Below are 20,319 nucleotides of genomic sequence, written 5' to 3'. Positions count from 1 at the left end.
AGACCCACATGTTGCTTACAACACAGCGAGTTTTTGGCAGTTCACACACACAAAAAAAACCTTTGATTAATTGGAAAAAACTCTAGCTGTAACTATTCCTTTATTTTGCCGTACTTTAGCCATTCAGGCGAGCATAATATAAAATTCTCATTAAAAAAAATTCGGACCATGAATGGTTAAGAACACAACACCCTGCTCAACAGACACGCTGCATGATGTAGCAACTTATGGTGCTGTCTTACTTTTGACGTAGGGCTCGACATGCATGCACAGACTTGTGTACACAATTAGTGGAATTATGGTGAGCCTCATTGGTGCAAGTTTTGTCAAGGGGCAAGGTGAAAACACTTGCCCTAAGGTGTTTGACCCCTTTGGGGCAAGTTTTCAAAAGCTTTCTTTACAAAGTACACAGGCTACCGAATTGAGATGCCGTCGACGCCACTTTCGCTGTACTTGTGACCGGTGTTAGGGTTACGGTGCTGCAGTACCATGTGGTCTTTCGTGCTAGATTCCAATTATTCGTAATGTTATGGCAACGTAATGCACGGCCACTTCGAGAGACAAGCAATTTTGATGGCCGAGAAGGAGGGAACTCCACTCTATGACACTTGCTAAAACACACAAAGATAATTTGGTGCTCTCAGCTAATTGCATGCACAATCAAACATCAGTACTTCGGCCCTCATTAATTTAGAAAACTGGATAATTGGCAAGCATATGCATTATTTAATAGCATCAAACCCTCATCAAATCAGAAGTATTTGGCTGCACACCGGTTAAATCAGACGACTCCATGAGGCATGTCTGAATTGAGCATGTTCAAATTATTGGTGTCCTAATTTAATTACTGGTCGGCAACTGCATACCTCAACATGCATCGGTAATACAAAGCAGTAACATCTCGCAATATATCAAGCAGCAACACAACCCATGGCAAATGAACATGCATGCGAGTGTAGCAGTGGTATCGAGCCGTGCCTGTTCCAGCAATGAATGATGCGCACAATAGCTCAAGTCAAAAGGACACAGCTAGCTGGAGAGTCACTTTCCTCACAGCATGCCAAGGTTGAAACAAAACCCCCAACTTGTCGATTTATCGCCTCATTGCAACATTGTAAGTAGCTCTCCTTGCACTAGCAATTATTGAACAAGGCTTTTTTTAAAAGTAGACATTTCTCTCAGGTCTTGTGGTGCATGACTAACTTGACATCCTGGCAGGGGATCAAGTAGAGACGGACTCACTTGACAAACTCTGTTGCCTCAAGAGTGCACGATCGCACAGTCTCGGTCCGACCATTGAGATAGAGCCGTGTCATGCTGGCTTCATAAGTCTGGACAAACTTCTTGTTCTCTTTGTAGTATGCAAGCTGCAGAGCCATCTGGATGAATGCATCTGGTGACACCTAAGCAAATATTAAGAAAAAAAAAAAAGCAGGTTCAGAAGGTTTCAGCCTCAAGAAGGCGACAAACAACAAAACACACATTCATGTTTTGAAAAACAGAAGGAAAGAACAGCTATAATTTGATGGCTGCAGGCTAGAAATTTCCGTCCTCTGAGGTGCCTGGAAGAAGATAATATCAATACAGGCCAATGCTAAGGCATTTTTCTTTATCGAGCTCAAAGTTCCATCATTCAAGTTTAAACAGTCATTCCTTTAGCAGTCAAACATGTCATAACACGCCAAATTAAACTGCCGGTGTCCAATGCGGAGAGGTTACCAACAGTTAGTTTGTTAGTGGTTTCACATCACACTCAAAGAAGGACCTTGGCAACAGGCAACATCCTTAATCTCTGCATTGTAAATAGTTGTAAAATGCTAAAAAGCTTGGCACAGCGCCAAAAACACTTGTCAAGGACGCTTTCCGTGCCGTGTCACACGAAATTTTGCGAAAGTGAAACCATCTCAGAAAGGGTCCCGCTCAAGATTATCACACAAGGAAAGCTGTCTCCACCTCAGACGATGGCAATAAGTGAAGAGAACTTCTATCCGAATTGTGATTTCTTGAATAAAGGTACCATTTCTTCTTCAGTTCATCTCGCGTTACATTCGCAGTTTAATTTTCTTTTTATTTCGCGTGATTGGAAAGTAAAACCTCGCATTACAATCGCGGTCACATTACATTCGAATAAATACGCAACATAATTTAGCCGTAACATTTAATTAGTTATGGAACAAAAGGCATGAAACAATGTGAATAACGACAGTACAGGAAATAACACCAAGAAAGAGCATCCTGTGATTCCGTCATATATTTTAAAATCTTTTAAACCATAACCAAGTATGAACAAACAAGTCAACAAAAGTAATTATATGTTATATTTAAAAATCTGAGAAAACAGTATTGCTGCATATCACTATAAATGACTTCTTGCAAACTCAATAATTTTCTTGTTTTCCCAACCGATCCCAATTTCCAGCTTTAAATAATTGGCACTAAATTTTGCGACACTGAGGTAGCAGGCATGCATTTTGACCCAAGGGCAAATTTGTCTCAGGAGTGACTGTTTCTGAACAGCATACAATTCTGGAAAAGTGCAAAAAGAAAACAGAAAACCTATATTCTAAAATATTTATCAACTTGACAATCTAGCTTGACTCAAGGAAGCAGATGGTAGTGCCAGCCTTTTGACTAAAATGTTCACTCAGCTTTTTAAAGGGGCAACAAAGAGAAAATTAATTTGACCTGTATTAATAAATCGCCCTTGCACCATACTATAAAATCTAATCTAAGAGCCAGAAAATACTCAAAAACAAAAGAATGGGTGGCTGACGTTGCCTTGAAGTTCCCTCACCAACTCGCTGCAACAATTTCACAATGTCTGCTGGCACACAGTTAAAGCTTTTTATTGATGAATATGGAACCTCATCCCATTTTAAAATAGCCAACGACAGAACTTGGCAAGTTACAAAAACATTTACTGTTCCACACTGACCAAAATATGAAATAACTTTGAAATTCGCGATGTCACGACTGGGACATCGGCATGAAATTTTTTTTTAAATTATGCTTTGACCTTCACCAACTCTTCTAACAATCAACCTATCACTGCAAAGTTAACAAACATTCTGAGAATTCTGAAAAGATTTCTGAAAGAATACTGCATCAGTCTGAACTGTTTTAGTGTGTCTTTTTAGTGTCCCTCTAAAAAATCTCCTGAGCAATAATGTCGCAACCAGGTGGTGTCAGTATCTGCTCAGCATGCACTGGAGTGAAGGTGTGTTGCTTAAACAACTCATCCTTGTAGAAACCACTCGAGGCTGTTATTAAAGCGAGTGCCTCTTTCAACCGAAAAGCAGCGCTTTGACTGCACTCAGTTGAAGTCACAGAAGAACTCTGGACTAGAGGAGCGTCTGAGAAAAAGGGGGTAAGTACTCGTGAAAATTACAGTCACGTCAGCACTGAAGAAATCGTACTATCGAAATTGTGTGCGAGCATATAAACTGGGAAATCGTATGAGCAAGGGAAGCATCAACAGGGTTCTAGCTATATTTTCGGGGTACTGCCGGGACTTTAATAGTAGCACACACTGAATTCTCACCCTGCATTTCTTGATGATTCCTTTACCCCAGTTGTCATGGTCTCTCACGAACAGATCCAGGTCATCATTTGCCTGAAAAAAAAAAAAAAAAGAAAAAGTACCATTTTCAAGTACTTCAATCTGTAGCTTGATGGACATGGTAAGGCAGTGAAAACATATTAATACATCTGTGACACAGCACTGAATTTAGCATGGCTATTTGGTTCTGAAAAAGCAGCTACCATAGTTATGCAACTACAACACAAATTATTTCTTCTTTCCTGTAATTCACTGCTTAAAAGTGTGCCCACACCAAATTTAAAACCATACAGCATATACAGGGTGCTTCACGTAACTTTAGCCGAACTTTAAAAATATACAAATGCAACGTAGCTAGACTGAACCAAGGTTACGTTGTTTGCCGTCGCTTGGAGATACTCAGATTATTTTTTGCATTCCGCCTAATTGGACAGTTAGTCTTAATTATTCAACTTCTCAAATATTATAATTAGATGAAAAGTGTCAATGAGAAAATTCTAGAGCACCATGAGAAACTGCCGATAGAGCTTTCTGTTTCAGAATGCGTGCTGCATAAAAGTGTTTTTCCGAGCGTGAAAGATGCCCGCGAATACATGCAAAGTGCCTCGAGCGGCCAGTCGCACGGCAATTTTAGTTCCAAGAAATCGACAATCTCTAGTTCCAAGAAATTTGAATGCAAGTAAATTGTTAAGCAAGAGCAACTACACACGAATGCATACTCCTTTCTAGTAATGAAGAAAAACAAAATGCTGCTGTCATACCTTCCTTGCTTTGGCCAAGCCTCAGTGATGTCTTTCTCCAGTTCAGGCGAAATGTTCCACACGAGACGCTGGGGCCGCAGGATGGCATACTGCTTGCACTTCTTGCCTGGCGGCATGCACCGGCCAGATTCATCATACAGCTTCTCAAGCACCCTGGACAGGAACATAAAAAGTGGCGTCGGTCCAATATAGTTATGTGCAATTGTTCAGAACTTCAAGGGGGGGGGGAGAGATCGATTGAAAGAGAAAAGGAAAGGCTGCCGGCTGCAACGCAACTGTCTAGCGCATGGCTGATGCCTGAACTTCAGTCAGCAGTGTGGGGGAGGAGGAGAAGGGACGGAAGGGTGACAGAGATAGAAAGTAAGAGAGTACTCAGAGCTGATAACTCTGCTGGCATAAGCAGCTCAGCAAATGCTAAACACAAACAGTATGCACACGGAAAGCAACAATTCCCGCTACGCATGCTACCTCGCGTACATTAGGCACGCCACCAATCTTGAAATTGAGGAGCCCCACAACGCCATTTAGGAAAGGTGGAATATGTCTGGTATTATAAAAGCATATCTCAAGAATCTTATCAGAGATAAAAGCATTTGAATGCACCTCATATGAGTAGAGTTATAAGCAATCAAACGTGGACCCTGCCTTGCCTTTATAGCTCTTGATTCCTCCTCACCATCACCTCTGTGCTCTAATTTGTGCCACTGTGCTGATGCAAAGTAATGCCCACATTGTTCTGCTAATCATTGTCAGTCCATCCCACTACCCTGTCTCAGGAGACCATAATATTTGCACACTGGTATTGTTGTCGACCATCAGATGGCACCGCCACCTTATCGGTACCGAGGTTTCCATTTTTGGTCCAACTGGAAACACTTGTATCATCATGACCTTTAAAAGAAATTCTAATAGACACGACACACATTTTGCCTTATACGTGCAGGGCAATAAGCCCGAGCAGCAGAGGGTATTGTCAAGCTGAAAGAAAGGACAAGCGGAAGATAATCTGCAGAGAATACGTATTTTTAGTTTGTCCACTATTCCGGTATATACAGGCAGATTGGGCGGACTGCCAGCTGAGCGGAGGCGTTAACGCAAGAGGCGGGATGGGTGACGCCACCTGGTGGCGCAAAGCTCAACAAAACAAACACAGAGCTAATACAATTGAACCGGAATATATTTAAGCCCGTTTACATCGAATTACCTCTTATATCGAACAATTTCTGAACACCGTAAAGTTACAATGAGAATATATCACAAAAAGCATGGTTATATTGAACAAAAATAACAGCCACTACCAAAATTTTGAACTTAAACAGCGCGAAAGTGTCCCTGAAGTTGGCTTTCCCGCACAGCGACCAGGCGAGCTGCCGACATCCCTTCAGGAAAAGTGGTTTAGCCCAGATGCGCCTGTGCAGCTCCGACACGCTGCGGCCAGGGCCAGGCGCCCCCTAGAACAACTTATGCTGGTCTGCCCTGCAGCGCTCTCTCCATTGCGGTGTATTGCTGTCCCACATGTTGCATTTGTTTTTGGGTAATGGCTGGTGCAAAGCAGCTGAATCGGCCATTCAAGCCGAGCATGGCGGGAAAAGAAATCTGTAATCACCTCAGCGTTCTAGGCTGACATTAGGAGGGGTCGTTGCACCAGTTTCTGTGTTACCGGCGACCACAGTGAAAAGTCTTCTGACAAGTGCAATGAAGCCATCGCCGGTTTCGGCGAATTTTGGAGCAAGTTGTCAGCACTTCCAGACGCTGTGGATAGGTCAACAGTCCACAAGTTTGGGTCCGCAGATGAAGGTGCTGTGACTACGGGAGAACTTTAGAATGAGGTCTTATCTCCGCCATCATGAATAGGGATATGAATGAAGGAAACAGTGAGCCTCTTAGATTATCTGTCCCTGACAGTCCCAGTATTTTGTAAGTTCGATATACGCAAGTATGACAGTATAACCAACTGTATTCTACTTCACTGCTGGTGTAAATATTCAGCAGCGGCGTAACTGTGAACACGTTGCCTTTTTAAATGTTCTACTCCACCAGTAGCGATGAAAAATAACTTGGTTCTTGTAATATTAGCTCTGCGTTTGTCTGGTTGAGATCTGTTCCCCCAGGTGGCACCATCAATCCGGCTGCTATTAATATCTGATGATTTGTCCACGCCTCGTTTCAAAGGGGATGCCAAACACACCATCATCATTATCATCAAGTCACGTGTACACCTCCCCTCACCCGGCACTCCGTCCAATCCTTCCTGCATATACCGGAATACCGGACACACGAAAACTCTCTAATGCTGCAGTGAACAAGGGTGCCAAATATAAGAGAGTTTTAGCTGAGTGCCTGAAGTCTGCTCTGCTCAGACCAGTGTATCCTAAGAGTTTTCACACAACCACTCCTCAACGCCAGTGTGCGCATGCACAACACTCATGCAGGTAGCAAAAGGCCGAATGTCCTCTAATCCTTTTTTTTTTCTAGAGTATTTGTGTAAGGATACAAGATTAGCTGTGGGAGTATTAGCCAGCATAACCTAAAGCCATAGTAGCAAATGTCGAGCATTCTTTCAACCTAACTAACGCTCAAAAAAAAAAAAAAGTTATGGCATTTTATGTGCCAAAACCACGATCTGATTATAAGGCACTCCGTGGTGGGGGACTCAGGAATAATTTGGACCGGATAACGTGCACCTAAATCTAAGTACACGGGTGTTTCCACATTTCGCCCCCATCGAAATGCGGCCGCCATTTCTGGGATTTGATCCCGCGACCTCGTGTTTAGCAGCCCAACACCATAGCCACTAAGCAACTACGGCAGGTAGCTAACGCTCATAAAGCTAATCCTCTAGTATAAGTACACAAATACCCAAGAAAGAAAGGAGATGGGAGGACAGCCACCACAATAGCTTAAAGGGACCCTAAAATGATTTTTACAATTTTGTACAAACGTACCGAGTCGTTAGCGTAGGTCCTTGTGATCATTAATTGACGCATCTGAGTGCTCCGTGTAAAGCGTGCGATTTATTATAAGGTTTTAAAAAGGCACATCGCTACCGATCGCAACATGCCAATCAGCTGAGTTTTCAGCCGCCCCTGACCAGGTGACGCGATTTTACCATACAGCGCATTCCACTTATAACGATACCACATATAACAATATATCAGTTATAATGATGAGTTGACTTAATAAGAGTATCAACTTACGCATTAGGGCTATGAGAAAAAAAACATATATAACAATATGTTATTCACCACATATCGGTTACAACGATCGAAATTTTGCTTCTGGGCGGCGTTTTTCATGCAGAATAATCATGAAATTTGCCTTCCTAAGTTGCCCTTAACCGAGACGGGGCGAAAAGCTTGCCTACGTGAGTTCGTATATGCCACCATTACTGCGCAGCACATCCAGCCCGCGCGCCGATTGCTAAAGTCGCGGAGATCATCGCAAGTTGGCGCAGCGTGCACAAAATGGCATCAGCTGCTTCACGTCCGCGTCACCGGCGGTCATGCCAGCGATAAGCGAGCGGCCCCTGCACTCCCCCCTCTATAAAATCTCCTCTCTCTCTCTCTCAGCGAGCGTGGAAACACGCCGACAAAGCGCAAAGCTGTGTCGCTTGAGACGAAGCTGCAAATTTTGCAAGACTCGAAGAAGTACGAGCTCGCGCAGTCGATGATATCGGCAATTATGAAAACCAGTAACGCCACGATCATAAAGGCTAGAAGTAGTGGCCATGCCGATAAACGGGAAAGGTGAGCTTGTACGCCAGAACGAAACCCCAATGGGTGAAACTAACACGGTGCAAGCCACTGATATTACTGAACTCTGGGAGTTCCAAGTTTCTGAGTGCAGATAGTGCTGCCTCGTTCTGTGAAGAGATCGTTGCCGCGACAGACGGCGGCATTGTGCGACGAAGGTGACAACAGCAGCGGCAGTAATGACAAGATTGACGATGACCCGTCTTTGACACTGACCCGGATGCACAACCAAAGTGCAATGTCATCGATCAAGTCGCTCATTGATTTCATGCACGGTAAATTAGAGCCGCCAGTGTTCATACAGCAGCTGTATGCGATGCACACCACGGTTGTGAACCTGAAACTTCTGCGAAAGCAAATGCAGTTTGTTTTACTATTAATTTCAGCGCGCCTATCGATTGAAATGCTATTTAGAAGTATATAAATAAACGTTCCATTTTTCACAGCCTACTTTCTACGTCATTTTTATCGCAAGTGGCAAATTTGGTTTCGGAACTACAAGAGGTATATTCGGCAGGCGATTTTTTTTTTCTTCCTTCTTTCGGCAGTCCAGATAGCAATGATCAGTTATAACGATCAGATTTTTCGTTCTTGATATCGTTATATGTGGACTACACTGTATGACGTCAGTAGGGCGATCTATCCTATTGGCTGCCCAGGGCAGCGTCATGATAATTTTTTCAACATTTGATGAACAAATGTTGTTAGTAATAGTTGAAATGTTAGTTCATTTGTTTTTATAAAAAAGTAACAGAAAAAGAATGCACAAGGACGATGTATCACTACACTCTTGAAAGCACTTCCGGCACACAGCAAGGGTCTGCTTGTGTTACAACATGCTCCGTGTTGACGTGAGCTGCGCGGTCTGTGTTGGTCTTGATCTGTCTCTTCGCGAGCACCATGGTTCGCCCTAGCATTGTGGGCTGCAAATGTAGCGATCAGCAACATGTCAAGCTGCAACATTGTGTCCCTCTGCAAGGCAAACATGCAAACAAAGTGGCTGCAGCGCTGGTTGTCGGTATCCGATCCACACCAGCATTTACGCATTTGCGGCTGTAACTTCACACCGAAGGATTACTATATACCACAATAACACTTTGCGTGTCCGGTATTCAGGAAAACGAAAGTGCAAGCTGACTGCGCCTGGGCGTTTTACGGGATGGGGCGGAGGCGCAAACGTGAACGACCTGGACGATGCAGCCACCTGGTGACAGAGAGCTCAACAAAACACACAACTAGTATAGCAGTAATTAAGTGTATTCTACTTTGCTGCTGGTGTAAATTCTTGGCAGGAGAGTAATCGTGAAACGTTTTTCTAGATGTTTAAAATGTTTTACACTTGTTTACAGCAATATTAGCTATTCGTATGGCTGGTTAAGCTCTGTGCCACCAAGTGGCTGCACCATGCAGACCGATCAGGCTGATCACGTACGTCTGCGCTGAAGCTCCTTCACAGCAATAGTAGTATGGAGGGGCTTTAGTTTACGCCTTCACCCAACCTTCAGAATGCCCAGCTTGACTATGGTTACCGGAATACCGGACACGCTCGGCGCTGCGACAGAATGCTCGCAACGCACCCTACTTCGAAGCTCTCGCTTGGGATCGACTGCCAGGCAGGTGGCTGGAGGAGAGGTTGGAGAGGTTTTGCGCACTCGCTCCAAGACAACTAGAAGTAGACTACACGACGTCACATTATGACGCAGAGCCAGTGAAGGCGGAGCTTAGGTCCGAACGCTCGACGAGCGAGTTGAGGAGAAAATGCATAGCTATGAAGGAGGGTAACTTGTAATATTCCGTAGCTATCTTAATGAGATGCTTCACACTAATTGTGGTGCAAACGTTCTACTGTAGCTGTACCCTATGCATCTACAACATTTGTCCGAACCGTTTCAGGGACCCTTTAATTGCAATGCACTGCACGTAATGCATAAGATATGAGTACGGCTCCCGCATGCGGTAAGTTGTCTTTTTGTCCACTTTCATTTCTTTTTTCCTTATATTTGTATGTTTCGATTTCTCCTATGGTTTTTCTGGCTTCATTGTCTGTTGGCTTTGCATTGCTCTAAACTGGTGTATTTTGCAGCTGTATGTAGCATAAACAGCTAAATTTGCCCATATCTGAACGCTTCTCTTGATGTCAAAGACATTACTCACTCCCTCGTAATGGTGGACTCCCACATGTGGGCCATGGCAGGTGCATCAGCCATGCTGTGCTCGCAGTTCATGCCGGATGTGCAATCCTTGAACACCTGGACGTTGAGCGACTTGTCAAACCAGATGCTCCTGCCATCACCGTGAATCAGGAGTTTCCCTCTTTCAGTCAGGCCCCTCGGTTCCAGGTCATTCATGCTCACCTGGACACAGCAGGGACAGCAGCATTCACTTAACTCCCATGGGGCACATGACAAAGAATAAAAGATATACCGCATTTACTCGATTGTAATGCGAGTTTTTTTCACTGATTTTCGTTGCTTGAACTCTACCCTCGCGTTACATTCGAATAACAGCAAAATTTACGATTTTAAAACAAATGGTCTAAATTCTGCAGTTTTTTTACCCTTACATTAGCAACCTGTACCTTTACGTCTCGATTCAATCCACAGACAAGTCGACGAAGTCCAAACTTGTTTTTGTTGGAATCGACGCCATTTTTTGCTGTGTTTGCAACTGATGTTATGGTTAAGGTGCTGCATTACCCTGCGGCCTTTCACGATTCGACTACGTTCTTTCGCAACGTTATGGTGACACAGAGCGTTCGACATGATGGCCACTTGAGAGACGAGCAATTTTGATGGCCGAGGAGCTGGAGAACTGCTCGGCGGCTCGACGTCAATGAGCCAACGATTCTCGGATGGAGGCACCAATGGGAGGCCCTTTATAAATGCAGGCCAGTTGGAAGGGCCGTAGTGGCCAGGTACTGTCCCCATATGAAATGGTTGTGCAGTCTTTTAAGAAGTACTTAATCTCAAACGAGCTCGACGGCACGGATGACTTGATTTTCAGGTGATAAATTTCGGAAATACTTTCGCTCTCACGAGACTTGGCTTGTTTCGGAACCGAACCCCTCAAATCTACCGGGGACAGCGCTCTTGGCGCTGACAACGAGCTTGGCACAGTGCCAGAAACACTTGTTGGAGACGCTTTTGGTGCCGAGTCATGCGAAATTTCACGTAAGTAAATCTATCTCCCAAAGTGTTCGCCTGAGAATACCACCCCAAGAAAAGCTCCGTGTCCTTGGAGACTCAGAAGATGACTAACAGTGAAGAGAACTCGTTTCCGAATTGATTCCTTGAATAAAGGTACCGTTTCTCTTTTCGTTCATCTTGCGTTAGTCAGGGTTCTATTCTGTTTTTTTTTATTTTGCAGACTGAAAAGTCGACCTTCGCGTTACAATCGTGGTTGCATTACATTCGAGTAAATACGGTAAGAAGTTTATTTACCACATAAGTACATTGGAGTAAATAGCGGGGACGGCAAGATAAAACCTGCATAATGGCAGCTTGACTGGTCCCACCTCCTCATTAAACCAGGCCGCAAACATGGCAACATAGTTGTTTTATGAACTTGGGGCAATAAAAAAACCCACAAAGCAAGAGGAAAAATTTTAACACTTGGAATGGTGAAAAAAAAAAGTGACATACCTCTCAGGCAACACAAAAAAAAGGAGCATTCACAACAACATTTGCTCTAATGTGTGCTTAACTACATGGCATAAGCTTTGGTATGTCTGCACTTGCTGAGTGTTTTGGAAAGACAGTAAAGGAGAGTTTGAATGCCATAATATGCCAAAGAGGACTTGGCAGCCCATGTATGCATAATATGGCAATGCTCGCTGCACCTTGCAGTGAACGTCGAGCTACTGCAGCAAAGCGAAAGGGAGATGGGGATTATATACGAGCTATGTTGTAAGTATAACAATGCTATGTGCATGATGACATGTCATCAGCGTCAATCCCCGCCAGCAGCGGCTCGCATATTCCTTCCCTTCTCCACACGCAGGCTACATCGAGCCCTTTTCTAGTACTTATGGCATGCAATGCGCACATTACTTGCCTCTTTTACCAAACTTTTGTTGTGCTTATCAATTTAGAGCAACACAGCATTGCAATGAGCTTAAGGGCAGTAAGCACTAGGCCAGTAAATACTGAATTGCCCGCTTTATGAGCCGCACTGGTTTCTCATCAAGCCATTGCACTAGTCAGGCACAGAATATCAAACGCTCTGGGTAGCACAGATGAGATCCTCAGGGAGGACACCTCCGGCAATGCATCTCTGAGGAAAGTGAGGGTGAATGAGCGGGCAGTGAGGCTTTATTGAAGAAATATTATTCAAGTGTTCTTGATACCCATTATATGCGAATAAAACTTTCTCCTTTTTTGTTGCCCTAAAATTAACCCTCGTATTATATTTGGCTTTTTACGGTAACCATTCGTTTTTAGTTAAATTGTAGAAATGATACGAAAAAGAAAAATAAGAGAGAATGAAGAGACAACTTGCTGCAAGTGAGAGCCTAACCCACATCTTCTGCATTGTGAGTGTGATGCTCTACCACTGAGCGCCCGTCCTACCGTCAAGTTTCTTGGGTATTTGTGCATGTGTACTAGATCTGGCCCTGGTGGCAAATGTGAAACATCCTTTCTACAAGAGACGTCTCTTCTACTTATTATTTGCACATTTAAATTATAAAAAAACTTATTTTTCTCTAATGCTTTCCCCGTCTTGTTTGCTGGTTTCGTGTGGTCGTAACTGACAAAAAAAAAAAGACAGCCCCCTTTGCTTCCCTTATTTTTCTCACGCTGACTACGTAATAATGCAGGTGATACTTACAAAAAAGGTAGCCTTCTCAATGGCATTCAGGCTCTCTCTGTTGATACCGCTAGAGAAGTGCTTCTGCCGAATCTTTGCCCATGTTGCCCTGTCTAGCGTGGTGAGTGCGGCCAGAGATGCCTCAGCTTCACTGGCTACGGAAAACCAAAAGCAGAACCACGCAACTCTTGTCACATCATTTTTTCCCCTCCAAGCATACTAGTTTAACAAGGCATCAGGGATTAGTCAAGCAGAGAAAGCACAGCTTCGCACACTCAATCTCAATTAATTTTGCTCTAATGATAACAGCCACAGGACCAGCAAGGATCTTCGAGTGATTCAAAAGCAGGAAGAAGCTTCCCAGGTTATCGTACGAGGGAATCCCAGGCAAGTGCATGGCTACGCAGTTAAAGTCCATTGCGTTTCTTCGGCTTTGAGTCCATAGGCTCTGGTAACCCTGCCACACTAACCAGGTGCACCCTATCCTCACATGGCATCACACTGCACTGAAAATTTGCATGTCTGCACGTACGTTGCTTGCCGATTGCCCACACCACATTCCACATGGCCTGTTCTTTCAAGACACTCGTCTGCCCAAGTGCATACACCCGTCAACCTGACTCATCATTGCAATAACTCAGTCTTGAGCATCAACAGCCCCCCCCCCCCCTACACTTTATTCTTTTCCTCTCCAAATCTCTTACCACACGCACTCTGAATAAAGGGACACTAAAGAGAAAAATAAGTTAAGCTTCATTGGTAAGTTACCCTTCTACAATACCGAAAAAGCAACTCTTACAGTGAGAGGAGGCTTTATATATATAAAAAAATACACCAGAATGAAAGATGTATGTATAGCAATATTGCCTCAACGTTCCTGCACCATCTCTATGATGGCACAGATTCTCTGACATGCATCTGCCTGGGCCTAGTCACATCCTTTATTGGTAAAATGGACTACATTGTATTTTACAGGAGCCAAAGACAACTTAAAAGTTTCAAAAGAATCTACTGCAAAAAAAGAAAAAAATAGAACTTTGGAATCGGAGACATCCTAAGGACGTACTGGCGATGAGATTTCGGTGCGAAATAGTAGAAATTTAAGTTTGGCTTTCATTCTTTCTTCTATAGTAAGCAACCTCTTACCTTGAAATCAACAAAAATTTAGATTTTAAAGAATGCTTTACCAATCTAAACCAATGTCTCTCAAACTTTCCCAGTATCTGACCCATTTTAGTCGTACCAAACCTACCATGACCCCTATAAGCTTAAGATTGTTTTAAGCACATTGGCCATGAGAACAAGCAGACACACACAAGTGTTACTTCATACGCTACTTTACTTTACACAGTACTTTATAAGCCTTCTAAAAAATGTTCTCTTTCAATTATGCAGATACATATACATTTCAATTTAATACATTAGGGAAAGCAGAGAGAGCTACCAAAAATACCTTGTGTGTGTTTTTTGACAAGGATTTATTTAATTTTGTATTTTAATGAGAAGAATGTACTACTTGCTTTCTAGATACAACCATATCAGCTCGACCCCAATTCTACAGTTTCGGTGAAACACAACTGGCTGCGGTTGGGAGGCGTTGTTTGGTGAAGTTATCTTTGTGGCGACCAAAGATTTATATCACCGTTTGGCTTGATGTTTCATCATCCATCTTGTGGTCGAAAATAATATGATGCTCTGCAACACTTAACATAAATTCAAGGATGATATACATATATATATATATATTACTTTTAAAGACAATGACGTTCAAAGAGTATGGGCAATCGAGACAAAAATTCATTTCTGTTTCGGCAAGCAGAACCTACAGTCGACCGATTCTTTAGCAGTACCATGCGAGCGTTGACTGGCCCGCTCTCAAACAGCTGGGAAGCGACGAGATCAGCAAATGTAGCACATACGTACAAAGTTCACTTGAAGCACAAGTTTCATCTGCTGGCTCTTCCCACCAGCACGACACAGGCCCTGGCACGATTATTTCAGTGCAAACTTCCCTTCTTACTGGAGATAGCAGGAGCGTGTGCCCCTGGCTTGTGTCCACTTTTTCAGTGTGTGCTGCTCTAGCGTGCATGCACAGGAAAATAATGAGGAAAACGTGCAAAGCTGCAATGGAACTGTATCACAGGGGCAAAGAGTAGAGCAAGAGGGGATTATCAACTTTTCGATCTAGTTTCAAATGTGCTGCATCAACTATTTCTCCTTTTTTTGTGTGCTTTGTTCTTTATCTCATACGGTGCCTATGAACTACAGCAGCATATGTTATAAAAAGGAAGCGTCCAGGTTCACACGCACTTGCCGTCTACGATAAGCAGGGCAGTTTCCACTTGAGTTCCACTGTGGGAAGAGCCTAGCAGACAAAACTTGTGCTTCAAGTGAACTTTGTACGTATGCTCTACTCTTGCTGATCTTGTCGCTTCGCGCCGTTAGAAGGTGCTGACCGGCCGGCCAGTCAACACTCACGCGGTGCTGTTAAAGAATTGGTTGAGTGTATGTAGTTGGACCCTCCATGACCCCCAGAAAAAAGGCTCACAACCCCCTTGGGGGTCCGAACCCGAAGTTTGAGAATCAATAGTCTAAACTGATTTAGTGGCCAGCTCCAGGGTGATGAGATGAATAGTACGTTGACTAGCTCTTTGCAGACGCCAAGTCATCATCATCATCACCAGCCTATATTTATATCCACTGCAGGATGAAGACTTCTCCCTGTGATCGCCAATTACCCCCTGTCTTGCGCTGGCTGATTCCAACTTGCGCCTGCAAATTTCCTAACTTCATCACCCCACCTAGTTTTCTGCTGTCCTTGACTGCACTTCCCTTCTCTTGGTATTCATTCTGTAACTCTAATGGTCCACCGGTTATCCACCCTACGCATTACATGGCCTGCCCAGCTCCATTTTTTCCACTTAATGCCAATTAGAATATCGGCTATCCCCATTTGTTATCTGATCCACATCGCTCTCTTCCTGTCTCTTAACGTTAGGTCTAACGTTTTCGTTCCATTGCTCTTTGTGTGGTTCTTAACTTGTTATCAATCTTCTTTGTTAACCTCCAACTCTCTGCCCCATATGTTAGCACCGGTAGAACGCAATGATTGTGCACTTTTCTTTTCAACGACTTTAGTATTTCTCTTTAACGTCCCTAGGGAGGAGATACACAGTTTTCATCAGCTGATGGCAAATGCAGCCAGCAGTACTCATGAGATCATCAAAGTTGGCACCAACATTGGCTAAATGAACATTAACCTTTCTCTTTCCTCACTCCCCCTCTCTCTCTCGCTTTGGTATTTAACAATGCATGCACTGCTCAGCCAGCCAATCTCATGCAACACATGAAAACCACTATTACCAGTGTAACTTAATGTATACAGTTACCTGTAAAAATCTGCTGTCCTAAAAGCGCATCAGAAACAGCACATTTACAGCACCTGCACATGTTACTTTTATCCATAGGGCTCCCAACACACGACACTATTATTTCATTCAGTTACTAAATTATAATGTTCCTGAAGTTTGCAAGAATTAAAAAAAAATCAAATTAGGTTCTCACTACTTAAAGATAAGCTCTAGGTCTAGACCACAAGACGCCAACTACAAAGGTATCAACATCAATCTTATGCTGTCACATTGCCCAAACAAATGAACTCAAAAGATAAGCTCACAGGCAAAACCACAAAATGAAGAGATACCAGCGTCAAAGGCATCATGTCAATCTAATGCTGTCACACTGCCAGGAGAAATTAAATGTACAGCTATTAACGGAATGCGTCACCAGTACATACCAACATGCTTCGTGGCATCGTCCATTATCCACTCAATCTGATGCTCGAGGGTTGTCGGGAAGAGAATTTGGTTGGCAGCATCATACACATCAAGCTTGTAGAAAAAGCCTTTGTGCTGCAGGATCACATGCTGAAAGAATAAACAATTTTGAAAACACACTGCACTACTATCACTTTTAATTAGAGGACCAAGTAAACAGCTACATACTTTTCAAAACAGCTACAACCCTTTTCAATGTCTTGTACCTCATAATTTTTATCCAGCAATTTCACTAAAGAGGCGCTTGAAGTCTTCACGACGGCTTTTTGTTGTGAACAGCTTTTTCCATGCTCGGCGTCAATCCTGTTCACTTTCTGCCTACCCTTACCATTATTTGTACGTATGCACTCCCATTTTTCCCCACATTAATAAATGTTAATGCAAATGAAGCTAGTTCATCATGAAAGTGCCAGTTGTATGACACAAGGAGGTACATATTTGTTTCGTAAATGCCTACTCCAGTTTAATTTTCACAATTTAAACAAGTATACAATGCAAGACATTGTAGGTTCTATCCGTTAATTAAAATGAACTGCAAGAAAATGAACACGAAATATTGATTCATTAATAAATTAAACGCTGATAATGAAGCAGGTAAGAAGTTTATATTTTAGGTGCATCTGTGCCTCACAAGACGAAGTTATTTAATGCAAGGCAGTCTGAACTCACCTTTGATTCAGTTGAACTATAGTGGCAGATTTCGTCAATATCGATGCCAGGTACCCTGAAAAACGGCAGTGAAACTACATGATGTGACTAGGAAAATGTGAAGGTCTAGCCAGACATGTCTTTTTAATCAACTGCAGCATGCACTGAACAACACTGCACACTTACACCTACTTTTACACAACACTTTTCACATTTACCAGAAAACTTGCACTGCTCAAGCTGCTGGGCATTCAAAAAAGAAAACAGTCAAAGCTGCATGGTTTATAAATGCAGCTACTAATGAACTATTAATTTCCTTTCTGCTAGCTGAAGGCTGCTTTGAAACAATTAAGGGGTCCAAAACTGAAATTTACAGGATGCTCTTGTTAAGAAACAGAAAGGTTACTGCCAAGTGTGCCACAGCCCTCAGTGATAGCACAAAAATTTCATTCATAAAAGGCTCTCTACTATCCTTGTGAACTTCCCCATGTGTGCTGTAAAACTGAGAGCAGGTGCATGTACACGTGTTCTAATAAGTGAACCCCTTTCACTGTGAAGTATAATATTCAACATCATTTCTTGACGTAGCAAACACTTCCCTCCCCTCTTCTATTCTAAGAATTCAAAGCCTAACATAATACAGAGAGCGCTAAGTGACTAACACCTTACTCCCAGGCACACTAAACGGCACCCCCTTACAACCAATGAACATCTATCAGTGCTTTCAATGAGCATAAGAATAAAAAGGTCTTGCTTGGGCTTAAAAGATTGATTTGATACTTTGAAGACAAAGAAGGCTACCAAAGTATGTGTGTCCTCGAGTATTTCTAGCTTTGAAGCAATTTTATTGGCCAAAAGTTATTTTTTTATCTTACATTGATGCAAAAAGTAAATGGCCAGCACTGCTGGATTCAATTCATAAACCTAGGAAGCACTCCCTTGATCAGTTACTTTATGTGCACAAAAAAAGCGGCCACTATCTATTTAATGCGAAGTGAGTTAATAATTAGGCTTGTGCGAATATTCGAGTGCTTCGAATATTCTAACGAATATTACAGTATTCGAATTCACTTCGACCCGAATTTAAAATTTCCAATATTTCGAAGTATTCGGGGTGAACGAATATCAAAGCTGCATACAAGTACTATCAGGAGTTTCGGTTTCGTTAGGCAAGCCGCAGTGTCATTCACATCAGGCCTACATCTTGACTACATGTGGACCTAAGACAAGCTAAGCCACATTCAGAGCATTGTCGTAGCCATCTTACACGCGCACATTCGTCAAGGCTCCCATTTCATTGTTTGGTTACCGTGTGGCACGCGTGCAGTGTCAGGCGTCGACGGGTGCCAACCCGATATGAAACTTTTTTGTAAAGGTCCCGCCTGGCCAAGAAGCTCAGTGTCTGAAGTGCCACTCCATTCTGAAGACGCCAACTCTACGACGACTCTGGCGACACATTTAAAGAGGCACCCGGATGCCTTCGTGACATACGAAGAGGAACGTTGTGCCCGGAAAAGTGTGAAGTCTACTGCTAAGCCTGACGTGCAACTGCCTTCAGTTGCTGACGCTGAAACATACGGCGCCAAAAGCACCGCAAACGACAAAGGCCATTGCCGGATTCATAGTGCACGAGATGCATTCTTAGTGTTGTTAAGGAGCCGGGCTTTGTGGCCATTATGAACGCTGCTATGCCCGAGTACGTTGTGCCGTCGCGGACGTTTTCCCGAGCAATAATTCCAGAGCTCTACGCTTCGAAGAAGCAAAACTTGATAAACAGCCTTCAGGCGGTGATTGACGGTGGAGTAGAGGCCATTTCAATAACAACGGACAGTTGGACATCGCATGCTAATGAAAGCTACTTGTCGGTAACATGCCACGTCATGGACAGCTCATTTCAACTCCATGTACATGCACTGGCATGTACAGAAATGGCTGACGCTCACACAGCCAGAAACTTGGTGCTGTTTCTAAAAAGCGTGATGGACGAGTGGGCACTTCCCGATCCAGGTACTGTGCCAGTGTACGTTGTTACAGATAGTGGAAGAGATTTCACTGCAGCAATTACACAGTCGCCTTGGATAGGCATAAAATGTTTTGGGCACACGCTGCAGTTCTGCGTGAGTGATGTCAAGCGGGATGTACCTGGATTTTCCCAAATGTGCCAGTTGGAAAAATCCAGGTACGTTTTTCCAAATGTGCAACTGTGCCTGTGGAGCTGCTAGTCTAAATGCCATTACTTTTCTACTTGAAATATATTACCAAATGATTTTCTGTGATGTTTTATGCATGTGTCAGTGTTGTAGGTGTTATCTGTGTAGAAAGGAGCATCTTCTACAACAAGTCTACATACCGTATTTACTCGAATCTAGGCCGAGTCGATTCTAAGCCGACCCCCCAAAAGTTCGAAGTCCGAAAAAAAAAAAAACTTACCTCGAATGTAGGCCGAACGAAAAAGCGAGGACAGCATTCGCAAAATGAAACACCATTTATTAAATTTGAACATGCCGAGCTCATTCTATGTCACCATCGCTGCTAGCCTCGTCGCTATCTTCCTTACTGTTGACATCTTCAAACAGTGCGCTATATTCAGTACCATCCAGCGCATTAGAGATGCTGCATTTTTGGAAGGAGCGCACGTTGCGGCGCACGCAAAAACCATCTCCCGTGGCCCCCTCCAACGACAGACCGATGCCGAAGTTCCGCCCGGTTTGAACGTTTGACGATGCCTCTACGGCTAGCACAACTACCGCATTTACTCGATTCTCACGCTTCCTCGATTGTAACGCGCACCCGTTTTCCGCGAGGAAAAATTTGGAAAAATAGATTTCCTCCCGATGCACTGATGTTGCGATGAATAAAAAAAGTCGCAGTTTTGCCCGAAAGGCGATGCATCGAATGCGGTAGCAAATTAGTACACCGCTATTAACAAGCACGGTGTCACGCGCGCTCAAGCAAAT

The 20,319-nt window shown here is 43.4% G+C and overlaps 1 protein-coding gene across 1 annotated transcript in view; it reads right to left on the bottom strand.

Annotated features, from left to right (window-relative positions):
* LOC119455984 (carnitine O-palmitoyltransferase 1, liver isoform) overlaps positions 1-20,319 on the bottom strand; it is a 41,772-nt gene that overhangs the window by 6,765 nt on the left and 14,688 nt on the right. The window contains exons 9-15 of the mRNA XM_049669480.1: positions 17,384-17,438; positions 16,675-16,804; positions 12,900-13,033; positions 10,227-10,426; positions 4,340-4,473; positions 3,542-3,633; positions 1,243-1,403 (exon numbers count right to left, since the gene is read on the bottom strand). Coding sequence (XP_049525437.1) covers positions 1,243-1,403; positions 3,542-3,633; positions 4,340-4,473; positions 10,227-10,426; positions 12,900-13,033; positions 16,675-16,804; positions 17,384-17,438 — 906 coding nt within the window. The remainder of the gene's footprint in view (positions 1-1,242; positions 1,404-3,541; positions 3,634-4,339; positions 4,474-10,226; positions 10,427-12,899; positions 13,034-16,674; positions 16,805-17,383; positions 17,439-20,319) is intronic.

This window comes from Dermacentor silvarum, chromosome 6, assembly GCF_013339745.2.
Source record: "Dermacentor silvarum isolate Dsil-2018 chromosome 6, BIME_Dsil_1.4, whole genome shotgun sequence".
NCBI lineage: Eukaryota > Metazoa > Arthropoda > Arachnida > Ixodida > Ixodidae > Dermacentor > Dermacentor silvarum.
This window is presented reverse-complemented; position numbering and strand designations above follow the sequence as displayed.